The sequence below is a fragment of the Ursus americanus genome, chromosome 4, assembly GCF_024610735.1.
Source record: "Ursus americanus isolate L20-20 chromosome 4, mUrsAme1.1.p, whole genome shotgun sequence".
In the NCBI taxonomy this organism is placed as follows: Eukaryota; Metazoa; Chordata; class Mammalia; order Carnivora; family Ursidae; genus Ursus; species Ursus americanus.
In genome coordinates this window covers 37005730-37024037 of record NC_142130.1, presented here as the reverse complement: position 1 = coordinate 37024037, position 18308 = coordinate 37005730, and the positions used below count along the sequence as shown (strand labels likewise).

Genomic DNA, 18308 nt, shown 5'->3' with positions numbered 1-18308 from the left:
AAAAGTGGTGAACAAGAGATAGACATGAAGAAAGTACAAGTCTATTCACTACAGGGAAGAAAGGGAAAGAGCTCTGTGAGAAAGGGGAACATTTTAAGCTACTAAAGGGAATCTGGGAAGGTCTTTCTGAGAAATGTCATCTTATATGTGAAGGATGATTGGAAGGGAGTTTGAGCTTAGCTTTGTGGGCAGAAAGAATAGCATGTGCTGTTTCCTCCAGGCCTGAAGTGGAGAAAGCATGTCTGGCTCATAGAATTGAGGGAATGTGAGTGTGGCTGGAGATGAGGCTGACCAGGATAAACAGAGTGCAGAGAAAGCATTCATTTCAACTTTATTTCTCCAACTCTGTGCCTGGTGCCTGGCTAAATTTTTGTATGATGAGAATACATATGGTTCAAAAACAAAACCAACTTGCCTTTGGGGTTCTGGATGGGTAGGGAGGTAGGTGAGGCTAGGAGGTGACTGATGGACTCTGAGTCTAAAAAGAAGAAGAGGTTGGTGCTAAAAGGTCACACTTTCAAAAGTCTGCAGAGACCAGCCATTCTCCTTCCCTGCTTAAAATTGTCAGCTGCTCTCTTTGGCTTCAGGTTTTTGTTTCCATGTGGGGACACGGTGTCACTTTTTTCCTTAGATATTTTCAATTTTCAAGCTTAAAGTTGAAATGTATGTGAAATTTCATGATTTTTTAATGTTGACAGCTAATTCAGAAAATTTTCAAAATGTTCTTTGGGTCAGACAACGTGACAGAGGCTGCCATTTTGAGACCTCTGACTTAAGTATCTTAACAAATCCAAAGACTGAGTAGAAGATTCATCGTAAGTGGGGAAGTAGAAGTGGAAGAACAGAGAACAAAATGGTCAGGAAGGATGATTTTAGAATGTAGAGATTTTGCATAAGCTGAAACAACATGCCTTCTTTCCCGAGCTCCACTTTCATTTTTTCAGCTACCTGCTAGACATCTTCACGAAATATTCTGGTATTTCCTCAGAGACAAGCATCTAAAAGTGAATGCCTCATTTCTCACAAACCTGTTTGTTCCTCTTTCAGGTGTTAACCTATGTTTCATAGTAGTAGTATTCTCTTCCTAGCTACACTGGCTCAAAGCAAATAGCTATATGTTATTATTTAATAACATTAAATATGTCATTGTTTAATGGGTGTAGCGTTTCAGTTTTACAAGATGAAAAGAGTTATGGAGATGGGTGGTGGTGATGATTGTACAACATTATGATTGTATTTAATATCACTGAACTGTATACCTAAAAATGGTTAATTGATAACTTTTGTGTTATGTGTATTTTACCACAATAAAAAAGTTTGTAAAAAAAACCCCAAATAGCTACTTAAAATTTTCCTACTTTATTACTCCATTTCCAGTATATTATCAGATTCTTTTAATTTTGTTTCTGTAATAAATTTCATTCATCCGGCCCTCTTTTCCTTAGTTTAGGTTTGGTTACTATGCCTCTAATACTTCTGCAGTGCATCCATGTTCAATACTTCAGTTCATTTCTCTTACTGTTCTAAGAGTCACTTTTCTAAATAGAGGGTTTTATTATCAATGCCGGTATTTAACGGTACTCTTATGATTCCAGCCCTGAAAGCAGAACACTTTACATGAATTATCTCATTTAATCCATACTTCAAATCTATGAAGAAGGTGCTGTCAGTCACTTTTATATATGAGGAAACTGAGAATTTCCTAGGGTCACAGGCTAGGAAATGTTGGAACTAGGATTCAAAACCCCAAACTGTTGTCCTGCAGAGTCCTTCATAACACTCCCTTGCTCAGATCTTTAGGGCCCCCTCAGGTGTTTCAGGCAAAGGAAACAGTAAAATGAAAATGTGCATTGGCAGGACATGTAATAGCTACCCACCAAATTTGTCTGAAACAGTGGTCAGAGACTTTTCCGTGTACTGGAGTCACCAAAAGAGCTTTTAAAATAACATGATGCCTAGTCTGTCTCTCCCAGACCAGCTGAAACAGAATCTCTGGGAATGGGGCCCAGGATGGGTATTTTTAAATGCTCCCCAGATGATTCTGCTTTACAGCCAGGGTTGAGAACCACTGGTCTAGAAAATGGAGTGTATGGGGTGGGAGGTAAGGGAGGGCAATATAACTGTAGGAAATAATACTGAAAAAGTAATTTATTTTGACATTTGTCTGCCAGTTTTGGTCTTTTGGATGTTTCAGAGGTTATACGTTGTGTTCTGCCAACTGTTGAGCTTGTAAAACAAAGCAAACAAACAAAAAACTGAGGTCAAGTACAATGTATAGACCAAACTGGAAAGGAGAACAAAATGTACCCAGTAGTATGCTATGATACTACTCTGGTGTTGAAGCCAGGTACTTGCTCAGTGTCCTTAAGCTTTGGGATGATAGGAAGGTTCTAGGACCACAGGTTTGGAAATAGGTGCTGCTTAATCTCATATATATAGTCATTCTTGATTATTTACAATCTGAAATATTATAATTGACTTTCCTTTTCCTTTATTGCACATAGGGCATTGTAATTCTCCCCAAACATATGTATATAGATTGGTTGTTTAGGAATACCTTGATAGTATGGTACTGTGGATATAAAAATTTTCTAAAAAAAGATATTAAATCTGATTGCATTGATAACCACCGATTATAAATAAAAGGTTCAATAGAAACTAGTAGTAATACCAGAATATGATTCTGTATTGAAATAGTTCAGTGGAATGTCTCTGTTAAGAATTTCCCTATAGTGTAGGGAAATTTCACTAGATGTAGCATGTGTATGTAGCCAGGCCATTTTTAGTATGGGACATAGTAAATCAATATGGAAGCTATCCTTATCAACAAGTACTTCTTAATAAGCATATTGCTTAACATTCTCATTTATTTGCCACAACAACTTCACTCAGGTAATCGATATTATCCTTATTTCTCAGAGTAAAATGTGAAGTTGTTTAAGGGATTTGCTCAGGATCACACAGGTACTAAAATGCAGGCTAACTGAATTCGAAAGTGCGGGCTTTTTAACAGCCACGTTAGAGTCTAGCCCATGCCAGTTTGGACTTGTGGAAGACAGTCTTCTGGGTCATGACATGAGAATTGGGTACAGTTAGCCTCTGCTTTGTCTTGCAAGAAGGGATCCATTATTTAAGGATATCTTGGGCTTTTTTTTTTTTTTTAATTTAAGGACTATTTACTTAATTGGTCATCAGATTTAACTTTGCAAGGTTGATAAAGCTATGTGGATCTAAGTGTTAATTTCTTTCAGATTTGTAACAGTAATTTTGCCAAACACCCATCTGGGGATTACTTATGTGTTTATTGGCTTGTTGTGATTTTATTGTGAGAGCATGACTATGTAAAACATCCTAGAATAGATTTTGGTAGAAAAATTTTACTCAAGAAAAGAAATAAAGACACTTCAAAGATATGCTAATTGCTAGGTTTCTCAGGGGTTTTCCAGCATTCCCAAAGATCTATAGCATTAAGAGTAGTGAGGCTTCATTTATCTTTTTTGTTTCTCTTTCCAAAATAAAGTGGGCTTGATATAATATATCATTGCTATAAGTAGTAATTTACTTTTTAGAATTAAGCACTGTAGATCATGAAAATTAACATTTAAGAAACATGTCAAGCTTTTTAAGTGTAATCTTTGTACTCTAAAGGAAAATCTTATTCTCCATTTAAAAGCTTAGGCATTATGAGTCTTTTAAAACAATGTCTTGAGTACCTTTGTGGCACTTCAAGGGTGGTAGCTGCCAGCTACCTAATGGGTTGGTTATTCTAGATTTAAAATGATTGCTATGTCCTTATGCCTAGCTAATCTCTTTTTTTCTGCCTTTGGTTTATTTAAAGTTGAAGTTTGCTGCTAAAGATGGCAGATCCTGATGTCCTCACCGAGGTTCCCGCAGCATTGAAGAGGTTAGCAAAGTATGTGATCCGGGGGTTTTATGGCATTGAGCATGCATTGGCCTTGGACATCTTGATCCGGAACCCCTGTGTGAAAGAGGAGGATATGCTGGAGCTGCTCAAGTTTGACCGGAAGCAACTTCGATCGGTTTTGAATAATTTAAAGGGAGACAAGTTCATCAAATGCAGAATGAGGGTAGAGACTGCTGCAGATGGGAAAACCACTCGCCATAACTACTACTTTATTAATTATCGTACTCTTGTTAATGTGGTAAAATATAAATTGGACCACATGAGAAGGAGGATTGAAACTGATGAGAGAGATTCCACCAACCGGGCTTCCTTCAAGTGTCCTGTCTGTAGTAGTACTTTTACAGACTTAGAAGCTAATCAGCTCTTTGATCCCATGACAGGTGAGATTTTTTTCCAATTTATGAGTCTTTCAAGTAACTTAAAAAAATAAAATATGTATTGTTTTTCTTAAATTGATTCATCTAATTTTTAAACCAATCATGTATATCTTTATAAAAGTGAATGGATTAGTGTAAGTCCACATATGGTCATTCTTAGTCTTACTATCGTGTTCCTTTTAGAAGCTTTTGCACAGCCTTTCTCATTCACAAGGGAGCGTACCCTCCCACCCTTGGCCCTCCTAACTCTGCTCCCATCCCCACCCCTTATTTGCAGCTGCATCCAATGTGAAGGGTTGACTTCTCTACCACTTTGAAGCCATTCTGACATGTTTACTTTTAACCTCTTCATCCAACAGTTATTTGAATGCCTACTTGTGCCAGTCACTGCCAGCAAGTTATAATACAGTGTATTAAAATGCTTTGTTAGTGGAAGTACAAAGTGTTACTGGTGGTATATAACTAGGGCATCCAATCTGCCTTTGGAGAAGGCCTCTGGAAGAAGTTAAGTAACAGCTGAGAACTAAAAGATAAGAGTTAGCCACAGGAGATAAGAGGGACACCTTTTGCAAGTTAACGAGTAGGTAGATATTTAGTCTCTTAGCCATTCATTAGTGGAAGAGAATTGTCAACATCATCTGTAATTTGCTTCGTTTAGTTAAATGCTTCAGTTTTAAGGATTTTTTTTCTTATCAACACAGGATTGTAAAACATGCATTTTCTAAAAGTGCAATGTGTCTAGTATTAACGTGAGAAACTTTAAAGTGCCAGATTATATAGTTGTTTTGTCTTGTCATTTGTAAACTGGAAAAGAGACTACAGTTTGCTAATTACTCAGTGGATAAATTTTGTATTATTTTCTAGAGGCAAAAATCTATAGAGAGAGCCAGTGGTGTAAAGTTAGATTGTCCCCTTGTTATGGCAGAATTCGAGTATAGGTTACTTTTTAGTTCATAGATCTGCCTTTTAAAAAGGTATCTGAAAAATTTAATTTAAACTTTGACACATGAAATGTTTTATTGCAAAAAAAGTTAGATTTTTGTACGTGTAATTTTCTGATTTTTGTATATGTTATGTCTTATTTATTTTAAAGAATTTTACAATTATTTTTTAATGGGAAATAGACCCAATACCAATTAAAATTATTGACCTAAAGAGCTAGAAATAGCCTGTGATGTTTAGTATTTATTGTGAAGCAGTCATTTTGGATGAAAGGTAGTTTAAAGAATTCATATTTGTATTAAATGTTTAATTTGTCATGAACCTCACTGTTTACCTTAAAAGGGCTGAACTAGGAAGAGATCTTGGTGTAAGAAAATTTTAACCATCCTGAGTAGAAGAATTGCTTGAGTGTGCTATAGAGGAATGTTGTAGAATATATCTGGAGCTCTTTCAGAATAGACTAGAAAAGTCTCGTCATTTTTGCCATTCACTCTAACAGATTTCTTAAAGGAGCTCTGGGTTTTGGTTTTGTGATTCTCTGCAGATGTTGGTGTTAGTGTGGTTGTCTTCGTCACTCTTGACTACAGTGGAAGGTGTAATCCAGTCCCTCAGAGAGGGTAATCTAAAGTAATGTGCTTCTACTACATTTAATCATTTGATTCTTATTTAATTTCATGATGCTGTTTGTATTTCACCTAGGGTTAGTGTCTGAATGAAACTAGTTGTCATCAATAGTTGGCCTCTGTAGGAGGTGGCCTAACACAGAAATATAGTCAAGATTATTTGAATCAAGGTTTTTGAATCACTGATCAGCCAACACTAATAGCCAATTTAATTATCATTTTGGTCTATACAGTGAAGCCTATGGGTATCATGATTGAAAATTCTTAAGTCATTGGGAAACCTTGTTCTGAGAATATACCTGCCTTTTGATGATAATTTGACTTTTCATTTGGACTTTTCCCTTAAGGAGAGAATGTGCTTATTGGGTGATATTAGGCCCTAGTCTCATGTGTCATTTCTGGTGTTTTGTGTTTTCACTATTAATGCCTTGACACCATCCCTTGGTTATACATTCCCTTTAGAAATCTTGGTCTTTTTCTCTCTGCTCCCTTACTCTGTTTTATTCATGCCCTCCCCTGCCATTTTTTTTTTAATGTTATTTATTTATTTGACAGAGAACACAAGAGGGGGGAGCTGCAGGCAGAGGGAGAGGGAGAAGCATGGCTCCACACCAAGCAGGGAGCCCGATGTGGGGCTTGATCCCAGGACCCTGGAATCATGACCTGAGCTGAAGGCAGCCGCTTAACCAACTGAGCCATCCAGATGCCCCTTACCCTGCCATTTTAAAGAAGATGGGAAATAAACATTTGGTATATGTGTCAGAAGACGAGGGAGCTTTTTCTGCTGTAATATTTATACTCTCTTTAAATTGATAGAATTATAGTTTTTATTCTAAGCCCAGTCTTTTACAAAGCTCTTTTACTTCCTGGTTGTTATTGGAGATTGATGATACTTTGATGAAATGATGGAGGCATCTGATGGGCATCTATCTCCATTTACATCTCAACAATTATTAGTTTAAACTGGTTTATATTAGTAACTAGGGGGCATTCAGGAATTAGATTTGAAGCTTTCTAGGCTTTACCTGATAAAAAGTTTTTAACTCAAGTGTATAGACAGCTTTCTGCCACTGGACAAAGGGTAATGACTCTTAGATAAGTGTCTAGAAATTCTGGGCTCAGGAAATTCTGAGTTCAGCAAGAATTGTTTTACCAGTGTTAATTGACAGAAGCCAGTGATCTTTCTACTCCAGTATATAGCTTTTCTCTACCCCATCTCTTTTTTTTTCCCTAAAGATTGTAGATTCTTTCCATACTTTCCATTTAGATTTTGCCATTGCTTTTCTTGGGTTGAACTCTCTCCAAAGGTTTGATGCTTGGTATGTGTGAGATAATAGAAAATACATTCTTGTCTCTGCCCCCAGTTCCTTGCACAGAGCTCCTAAAACTCTTATAGTTTCCTAAGTGATAAGAGCACTCATTAACTCTTTTATTCTAATATTTGATCTTTGACCCTGGCTTCTGAAATCCTTGTAATTTCCTGGGTGATTATAGTGTCTTCTGTTTTAATGAGGTTACTCTGGGAGGGTTCCTGGATGGCTCCTGGATGAGGGCTGGTCACTAGAAAGACTAAGCCAGGACCAAGCTTAGAATTTTCAACCCCACCTCCTATTCTCTTGAGAAGGTAGAAGGGCTGAAAATGGAGTTAATGAGCGATCATGCCTATTTGGGGAAGCTTCCATAAAAATCCTAATAGTATGGATTCAGGGAGCTTCCAGATTGGTGAACATGTGGAGGTGCAGGGAGAGCGGTACACTTGGAGAGGACATGGAAGCCCTGCACCGCTTCCTAAATAGTTGGCCCTACATATCTCTTGCATTTGGATATTCATCTGTATCCATTATCATATCCTTTAATAAATTGGTAAACATAAGTAAGTATACTCCTGAGTTCTGTGAGCTGCTGTAGCAAATTAGCTGAATCCAAGGAGGAGGTTGTTGGAATCTCCCATCTATAGCTTATTGTTCAGAAGCACCCATGATAACCTGGGCTTGTGACTGGCATCTAAATTTGCAGGAGTGGGGGCAGTCTTGTGGGACTAAGCCCTCAGCCTGTGTTGTGATGCTATCTCCAGGTAGTCATAATTGAGTTGAACATTAGGACATCCAGCTGGTGTCACAAGGAATTGCTGGGGTTAAAATCTCTACACATTTGGTGGTCAGAAGTATCAGAAGTGAAGTGTGTGCGACTAGTAAAGGAGACATACAGGAGAGGAACACACACTAGGGAAAAACTGGGCTTTTCCATTACAGTATATATAGATATTTTATTTCACTAAAATGAAATGGCCTAGCCTTTGCTCACTAGGCCCTGGTTTCAGAAACTTAATCAGGCAAAACCTGTTTTAGTGAAATATGGGAGTTTTACGTAAACAAAACGAAGACCACATGACATGAAATTTCTCAGATTAGCAAAATAGCATCTTGTGGTTCATAAATGCATGTTTTAGATTTAGCAAACTTTGTGACCAGGTACGTAGACTTAATATTTTTGTTTCTACTTTGGTAGTCTTACAACTGTGGGTGATTTAGTTAATGGCACTTCTAAATTAAATTCAGCAGCATGCTTCCCCAAAAGGAAGGGGAAGATCGTATACTCTTTTTAGATGTCAAGGTTAGATGATATGGAAATAGCTTTATATTTTTCATTTTTAATTTTAAAATTATGCAGCTATAATGCCAGAGAAAATTTTGAAGAGAGGAAAAAAATTACCCATAGAACCACTGTCCTTTTGCATATTACCTGTAATTACAATCATAGCCAAAAATAGTTTGTGATCTCTTGGTTCCTTAATGTACCAAACTCTCCTGCTTTTATCTAGTGTTCAAAATATGTTTTAATAAGTGTGATTTCCGCTAGTTTTCCTTTCCACCCCTTGTGGGCACTTTGATTTTATCTATATTTTGTTGGTATAGATAGGATGTTTTGAACAGTTTTGTTTATATAGCATTTATTCCTGCTTAAGTTTTTCCTTAAGAATTCTCAGCAGTGGGAATAGTGGGTGAAAGAATATAGTTTTATACTTTTTTTTTTTTTTTTTTAGTTTTATACTTCTTTAAAGGCATATAAGACACTGTAGTTTTATCCAGGGCTGTGGGGGAGATAAATTGTTAGGTATTTGAATTAGAAATAGTTTGGGTGTCACTATTACTCAATTTACCTAGAAACCCAAGAATCCCATTTTATTTTATTTTAATTTAATTTTATTTTATGATTTTACTTATTTATTAGAGAGAGAGCACACAAACAGGGGAGCAGCAGGCAGAGGGAGAGGGAGAAGCAGACTCCCCACAGAACAGGGAGGCTGATGTGGGACTCAATTCCAGGACCCTGGGATCATGACCTGAGCTGAAGGCAGATGCTTAACCGACTGACCCACCCAGGCATCCCCCAAAATCCCATTTTAAATAAACTTTTAAATAAGTTAAATTTTAAAAAAAGAATCTTATAACTATATATTTAATAAGATCTTAGAAATAGGAATTTAGAGATTATTTTATCTAGTTCAACTCATCAAATGATGTCTGGCTGGGTACACTTACACATGCCTGTATTTTGCTCTAGGGTTTGGAGGATCCTACAAAGTAATATATCTAGGGCTTGATAGATTTCTAGGATGTTTTTGATTGAATATTAGGAAAGAATATTCAGCTTGTTTTGTTTGGCTCCATGGAAAAGACTTAGAGACAGATTTTAGGATTAGTATAAAAGAAGTCTTTAATAACTAACTGCAAAAGAAAGTGTCTAATAAATAATTCTTAAAAATAGCCACAATGTTATAATTCAGCTGGTTAGTCCTGAGTTGCTTGGAATATTCCAGTAAACTCCATATCTACTCGGGATATTCATGTATAAATTTGGGGTTAACTCATATGAGTCTTTTCTCGCCTTGTGACTGCTTGGTGAAGCTTTTTGGTTTATAAGCAGATTAGTTTCTTTTTTTTTTTTTTTTAAGATTTTATTTATTTATTTGACAGAGAAACAGCCAGTGAGAGAGGGAACACAAGCAGGGGGAGTGGGAGAGGAAGAAGCAGGCTCATAGCGGAGGAGCCTGATGTGGAGCTCGATCCCATAACGCCGGGATCACGCCCTGAGCCGAAGGCAGACGCTTAACGACTGCGCCACCCAGGCACCCCAGCAGATTAGTTTCTTGATCCCCATATCATGAAAATTCCTCAATTGCCTTAACCTAATATTTTTAAACTGTTAGGGTCCTGTGTTTGTGAGATTCTTAAAGACTTGTTAATAATATTTACATTCATACATCAGGCTACTTTTTTCTGTCTTCATCTCTTTCTACTTAGGACAGGAGGTGTCTCATAAGCAGTATGAAATGCTGCACACACAAAAATCTTTCTAGGATTATTTTGCTAATTTGCTGATTTGAAATCTTGCCCGGGATGGGTTCATTAGAAAATCATACTGGAAAGCTCAGAGGTGTGGATATGTTTTGGGTGGGTGGGGGGAGGTGATTATTAGAATAAATTAAAAAAATAAAAATAAAAAGAAGTTATGGAAAGATAGTAAGGGATGAGTGCCTTCCCTCTTTTACCCTTCCCACCTCTCTAAAACCTTTAGGTCTGATGTGTTAAAACATTTTGTTGCTTTGATCTTGAGAATTTGAGGGCCTTTTTTTGGTTTATTTTTATTTTTTTTTTATTTTTTAAAGATTTTATTTATTTGACAGAGAGAGACACAGCGAGAAAGGGAACACAAGCAGAGGGGTAGTGGGAGAGGGAGAAGCAGGCTTCCCGCTGTGCAGAGACCCTGATGAGCAGAGAGCGTGATGCCGGGCTCTATCCCAGGACCCTGGGATCGTGAACTGAGCGGAAGGCAGACGCTTACTGAGTCACCCAGGCGCCCTGAGGGCCTTTTTTTAAATAAAGGTTTTTTGTGTTGTATCCTTTTTGTATTTTGGTGCTGATTACATAGAAACTAATTTGTGAAGAGTTGCTTTTTAGTTTGATGCTGGCATACAATGTTCTATGGATCATTGGCTTTCAGATAGTCATATCAAAGCCACAGGTTTTTTGCCTGCTCACTGCATGTTGAAATGGATTCGATTTAGGCCTAATTTAGAGAATTTATTGCAGGCTTTAGTATTTACATTTCAATTTGTTGTTTTCCCTCCAGGGCATGGTACATTTTTTCCCCTTTATAGTGAGTTCCAGAGTCCGGGAATGTTGTATGATTATACCAAATCCAGATGTATCCATTTAAGGGAGGACAGAAGCCAATTTTGTTGCAAAGTTGCATTTTAGAGTGTGGGGTTTTACTATGTACATCACACATACATTTGAGATCTTCTGAACTGAAAAATTCATTAAAGCTGCTTTTTTTCTTCTTTGCATGCAAACAAATGAGTATTTTACAGTGTTAACGTGTTCTACAGTGAATTGTTAAAGCATAGGTTTTCGAGTACCTTTTTATTATAGCGACATAATTATAGGAAATATATAACTATGTTCTTGTCATGTCTGTTGATACTTTATAATAACAATTCCTTTTTCCATACATTTCCCCTGGCCCAATTAAACTGAAGAAATTTGTTTTATGAAATATAGTTTGGAAATTAGAATAAAAGGTGACTTTTGAGACTAGCATTTTAATATATATGCCCCTCAATATTTTGAGTTATAAAAGTTATAACAAAGGACTTGATGATGCTTTCAAAGAGCAGCCTAAGAATGACTGTGTGACTTATGCATATTAGTTAAGGGGGAGTTGAGTGCTTTTGGAGGATTCAAAATAACGTTTGTTTTCTTTCTGCTAAAAATACATAGTATATTAATGTAAATGTATTAAGGACTCAAATAGTAGAAAAATATGTGAAATAAAATGGCAAACCTAGTTTTTCCGCTCTGTGCTCTCCCACTCAACCTAGTCCCCATTCTCACTGTCTTTCATTGTGTTAACAACTATTGTTTTGTGGTTATCCTTCCAGTTCTTCTACCTTACATCCCCAACCCCACCTCACTGCCCCCAGGCCCTTTTGAAGTCTAAGGAAGTGAAGTGATTCTTAATATGTTGTTGCTGTATCAGCTTTATGTATTAAATCTTGGTCAATTCTGAGAGTATTATCAGGGTTTTTTAGGGTACTTATTACAGTTGAGTCCTTTTGCATGATCAGTGTGTTCAGTGGACATGTCATTTTCGGAAGTTTTGTTTTTTGTTTCTTTAAGCAATAGCTATAAGAGAGCAAAGTGACGGTGTATTAGGATTCCAGAGTCTTGACTTCTAGTCTTGGGTTATGTTAGTAATTTTCACCTTGGGTGAATCCTGTAATCATTCTAGGCCTTTTTTTTAGCATGTATAAAATGATAAGTTCAGTCTGTTCTATACCATATATGGTTTCTCTCAACTCTAATTTCAGAGCACCCTTTGTTTTGGGGAATAGTTGATATTTTAGGCTAGGGTTTTATCACTGCTTTTAGAGGATGATGTTAGTCATTTTGGGTTAATTTGAAAACCTTGGTTAGGAATTGAAATTCTTGGTTATAGTAGTGTTCATGTAGAAAATATGCCCTATTTCATTAGGCCATCTTCAGAAGCACTGTGTGGCATAATGGAGAATAATATTTACAGTTTTTTGTCAGTTTTATTTTCCCAAGCTTCCAGTTCACTCCTTTTCCCCATGTATACATAACCCATAAAATATTCAGTGGGAAGGGAAACAATGTACAAATAAGCTTCCTAAGGTATAGATGGTGGTTGGATTTATACAATGTGGTAAAATTTATCCCATATGTTAGTGATATGTCTTGAAGTTTTATAGTTTCCTCTTTATCTCACTAAAATCCTAGGAGTTCTAGTCCTAGTTACTTGGTTTTAACATGGAACTGTTAATTGTGTTTTGTTTTGTTTTTCTTGGAAGTTTTTGAGTGAGGGGAGTTTATTTTTTTTTCCACAGGATTGTCCAGAAAAGTTATCTTAGCCATTATCTCTTGTTTAGATTTTGCAGTATTCTCTTAGCTAGTCTCCTTGCTTTCACTCTTGCTGCCCATATGGACTGTTTGTCACAGTAGCCAGTGACCCTTCTTAAAAAGCACATCAGGCTCTATTACTGCTCCGTTCAAAACCCTCCAAAGGCCTCTCCCATCATTCAGAAAAGTCAGAGTCCTTAACAGAACCTATAAGGGCGTTTATCTGCCCCCCAACTCACCCCCCAATTTTGGAGACTTTATTTCTATTACTCTCTCTCGTGTTCACTCCACAACAGTTGTACTGGCCATCTTATTTGTGCCTTGCCTGCACCAGGCATGCCTTCACTGTACTTGCCTTTTTACATGCCATGTCCTCTTGCCAAATACCTGCTTGACTGGTTGACTTCAAGTCTCTTCTCACTTGCTTTATCCGAGGGGCCTTCCCCGAGTTTCCTGTGCAATAGAGCATACCCCTTTCCATTGCGCTCCTTTATCCTCTTTTCCTGCCTTTTCTTATTATGCTTATCAACACATGATGTTATTTTTTGCCTTGACAAATTCCCACTAGAATGTGAGCTCTACAGAAACAGCTCAGAAGATGATGGGCTAGACTTAGAAGGTGGCAAACTTAGGACATCAATCCCACCGTGCTAGGGTGAGGGCCGTGTGGCAGCAGACATTTGGTTTTCGGTTTCCTTGGCTAGCCTTGAGGGTTTGCGCTGCAGCATGACTCTAGCTTCAGTACTGCAGCGCCTGTGCCATACTGAAGCAATTGGGCGTATTCTGAATTTTTTTTTTTTTTGTAGGAAAATGGCTGAATAATATTCCAGTTGCAATTAATACTCTTGGCAAATCTTTGACAGTGATTTCTTGGCATTAGCTGATGACCTATTCGTTGCATGTATTGGAGTGAAGAGGGAAAAAATATAATTTTAATAATGTCTAATTGTTTAGGGAGTTGACTCATATCTTCTGTCCTTTTCCTCAGTTATGATAAACTTCCAGAACATTTCCTTTTTTTCAAACTAATGAAGATAAACATTTTTTTCACTTCGGTTTTATTTATATTTACTGTTCCTTGACTGAATACTCAGATAATTAAAATAAGTGTGATGTTTGCTAAAATGAATTACATGTTGGAAACAGTGAAGTGGAAGACTTTGGCCAGCATAATAAATTTTCTCCTCCTGTGTTGAGCAAAAGAAAAACGTTTGAATTTTGCTGAACTTTGATGTTTTTTTTTTCTTTTGTTCCCAGCCTTTCCCTCCCCTTCCCACCCCATCCCCCTGCCCTCAGTTCATTTTTGTTTTTACGTTTTTTTATTTTGGGAGAAAGTTAAAATTGTATAAACCACCTCTCTCACTTGGTCATTCCTCCTCCCCTCTCTCATGCCCACAATTAGGTCTCCATTTCCTTTCTCATTTTGGAGTGTTAACTTACCTTCATTAGAAGAGTCGTGAGTCATAGAATTGGGACATTCATATACTACTGAAAAGACAACCCTAAAATATAGTTTGAAATATCTATTTCTAGATATTTTAGAAATATAGAATAGAAATATTCTATTTCTAGGGGTGCCTGGGTGGCACAGTGGTTAAGCGTCTGCCTTCGGCTCAGGGCGTGATCCCGGTGTTATGGGATCGAGCCTCACATCAGGCTCCTCCGCTATGAGCCTGCTTCTTCCTCTCCCACTCCCCCTGCTTGTGTTCCCGCTCTCGCTGGCTGTCTCTATCTCTGTCAAATAAATAAATAAAATCTTAAAAAAAAAAAAAAGAAATATTCTATTTCTAGATCTTTTTTCTCCCACTTCCAGTACCTTTTAGTTATCTACAACTAGATGTATTTTGATCCTCTGGTGAACCTGATGCATTAAGATCCAGCTGAGTAAATGCTGGGCATGTGATAGGCACTTAATGTTTGTTAAATAAATTCTTTGTTACAAATCCTCCTGTTTTATATTTTAAGAAATTAGAACCTATGTATATACATGGGGGAAGTTGGCTAAATTGTAGCCGGCAGGGACAATAGGTTGGGAAAGGGATATGTAATTCAGGATAGTGAAGTGCATTTAGTCTTTTGAGTCAGAAAGATTTATATTTGCATCCAAGCTTAGTGATTTTTGTTTTTGAGTAAACCTAAAACTCTAAGTCTTTATTCCCTCATATGTTAGATTTGGATAATACTGTTGGTACAAACTTGGCTGTGATGAACACATGGGAATATTTGTTAATAGCTTTCTTAGTTCTTTTGTGGTTTCTGAGTGTAGATGATCAAACGAATGTATTATTGAACTCTTTTTCTCCTAATCCCATCACTTGTCATGCTTTGCCTGAGTCTTTGTAGACTCATTTTCTTCCTGCTGCCACGTTCTTAGATCTAGTTTGCATGTTCTCCTTTATGTGGCTTGGTCGCTGTTTCCGGTTTTTGCCTTCTTGCTCTTGAAAGGAAACATGGTATAGAGCTCTGAGTTTCAACTTATTTCTTCTCCCATACTTAAGTAGTACATTCTATGCACACTACATAGTACGGAGTGGTCCAGTTACAAGAAGAGTTGGGATATTTATCAAATTGATTATTTAACAGCAGCTCTCCACCAGGAGTATGTGTTAAAATTCCTTGTGGAACTTTCAAAATTTACGTTCCTGAGCCCCACTCCAGACCTATTGAATCAGCATCTCTGGGGCGGAGCTTGGGTATTATTAAAAATTCCACAAGTGATTTTTTATGTTAACACTCAGTGAAGAACAAGCTTGTTGGAAGACTGTCTCAAGCCACTAAGGCAGGTCAGTATTTATAAATGGTAGTTTTGATGGCCTCGTGTTCTTTCCCAAAATCTTTTACTTTCCTTTTACTCAAAAATAAAGCCAGATGAAGCTTGGCGTTAATACTCACCATGACCACACTTGTTTAGTGTCGCCATTTGTCTTTAGCTGTCTTTGTGCCTCACAGAGCATTTGCTTTTATGTTTGTCTCTTAGGTACTTCTTCCTTTGAGGAAGGAGTTTTTTTCCTTTAAAAATAATTTTGAAAACTACTGAATTAGATAACTTTTCTGCATTATTCTCTAGTTTTCATGGATGATCTCTGTAAGTGACCATCTTTCAGCAGTGAACAAAAGTCCCACATCAGTGCGGTTTTTTAAATTCAGCAGGTATTTGAATGCTGATTTAGACCTTACTTTATATGGTTTATTTTTTCACTTTAGTGTGGATTATATTCTTTATATTTCTGTTGAAGAGAAGAGGCTGAGGCAGCCTGGAATAGTTAGAGAATAAGAGAGCATACCAACTAAAACCTCGTTAGCCGGCATTTCTAATTATCCTTTGTTACTAAATGTAAAAGCTGGTTTTCAATTCTTGTTGACCTTGAAAATTAACACCATAACATTTCCTCCTTGAAACAGCATTCTGTCCTGGTTGTACCATTTATTTCAAGGCTCCCTCTTTCCTTGGGTTTATATCTTGACCGCCTGTGCTATTCACTCTCTTACCTCTTTGGATACTCTGACCTACTTTATAGCTTTTGTTTCCTCTGTGTTGATTCTCCGGTCAGAATTTCTATCTAAGCCCCATTCTTGAGCTCTAAGTGGTTATAACAAATTGGCTTCTAACATATCCATTTTGATGGCCAGTGGGCAATATGGATTTAGATATCTAAAGCAACTTTTCGTCTTTTCCTACAAAGCAAAAAGAAATTGTTCTTTCTCTTTATTTTGGTAAATAGTATCCTTGTCTAGTTGGTTAAGCTAGAGTCTTTATGCTGATGTCCATTAGTTAAAAACCATCAGGTACACAACTTTGGGTAAACAAAGTTGGGTTTATTGATGCTTTGTGTAGGAAGGAAAGCCACATGGGGAACCATGGAGTGTCTTGGGAAGAACATGCTTAACAGACTTAGAGAATTCGGGCTTTTGTTAGGTAATTTGGGGAGAATTCGGGGAAGTGGTGGTGGTTTGCTTTGCATTGGTACTGTCAGGAATGGGGATAATTCTATGATTGGGTGTGTTAATAAATCTTATCTAGGAGATGAGAAGGACAGGGTGAGACTAGGACTGTAATTGGTAAAGAAGCAGCAGTCACTCATGGTAGCTCGGATTTTTTTGTGATTGCACAGAGACCTTGCTTTTGTTTGTACTCAGTCAGACTCAGACAGGCTTGGTTTTGCCTTCCTCCCATCGTGGACACAGAAGACTCATCTGATGTTGGTGACTTGTGAGATTCTGTCTGACAGAAAAACATCACAGCCTAGCTCTGAGTGCTGGGCCACCTCCTCGCTGTAAGGGGCTGCTTCTCTTTCTTGCTTGCTTATTTGGAATAGATGTAAAAGATCAGGTACCATTTTGGCAGCAGGAAGATGGATGAAGAGTATTTTAGACAGAGTATATGAACAAGGAATTTGCATGGTATTGCTGTTTATGTGTGAGAAACAGCAGTGAAACTTATTTTACTTGAAATGTAGCAGTAGGATCTAGTGGTGCATTGAAGCAGAGATGCCTGGTCTATTTACTCCTTACCAGGAAAAGGGGGGTTAGAGGGTTGTCTCCATCTGTATGTATCAATCACATATAAAGCTTTTTAAAGCTAAATGTTTGCATGCTTACTGTGGGCCTGGCACTAAGTACATGGATGATCTCTTTTAATCCCTCAGGTAAATTGGGTTAGTAACGAAGGATGCGTATCTTTGGCACTGGGAGTAAGAACCAAACTGGAGATCCAAGTGGGACTTCTCGTGTGGACTCTTAAGTAATGTTTAAGAGTGTGAATTTCAGCAATATAGTTTGGGTTTGAATCCTGCTCTCTACCCACAATTTGTAGTTGTATGATCTTAAGCAATTTACTTAACCCCTTAGAACCTCTGTATTTATACCAACCTCAGAGGGTTGGCAATAACTTAGTAAGTGCAAGGTATACAATAGCTGCTGTAACTGCTTTTATTGGCTCCGTGACTTTGGACCAGTCACAAAACTCCTCAGAACCTCAGTTCTGATGTCACTTTACAGGTTTGGTATAAGGATCAAAAAGTGTACTTGGAAGTATTTTATAGATGGAAAGCACTACACAAATAAAGTAAATATTAATATCTAGGATATTATCTTTAAGTGTTTGAATTTACTCGACAGGTAAAGGGCTGTGGTTGGGTTATGATGTTTTTGGGCCAAATTATACAGTATTAGGATGAGAAATTTATATTTGATGTTGTTGACTTAAGAAATTCAGCTACCAGGGGGCGCCTGGGTGGCTCAGAAGCGCCTTTGGCTCGGGTCATCATCTCAGGGCCCTGGGATTGAGCCCCGCATTGGGCTCCCTGCTCAGCGGAAAGCCTGCTTCTCCCTCTCCCGCTGCCTGACGCTCTCCCTGCTGTGCAGTCTCTCTCTCTCTCTCTGTCAAATGAATAAATAAAATCTTAAAAAAAAAAAAAAGAAAGAAAGAAAAAAAGAAATTAAGCTACCAGACAGGCTTAGGAGCAGGGGGATGAGAGGACAAAAGTGGTGGCATAGGAAACTAGGATTGGAGAGGGAG

General features: G+C 37.6%; 1 protein-coding gene across 2 annotated transcripts in view; it reads left to right on the top strand.

The window, feature by feature from the left end:
* GTF2E1 (general transcription factor IIE subunit 1) overlaps positions 1-18308 on the top strand; it is a 33324-nt gene that overhangs the window by 865 nt on the left and 14151 nt on the right. For both annotated transcript variants that reach the window (XM_045785083.2, XM_045785082.2), the window contains exon 2: positions 3839-4305. In XM_045785083.2, coding sequence (XP_045641039.1) covers positions 3858-4305 — 448 coding nt within the window. In that variant the 5' untranslated portion in view covers positions 3839-3857. The remainder of the gene's footprint in view (positions 1-3838; positions 4306-18308) is intronic.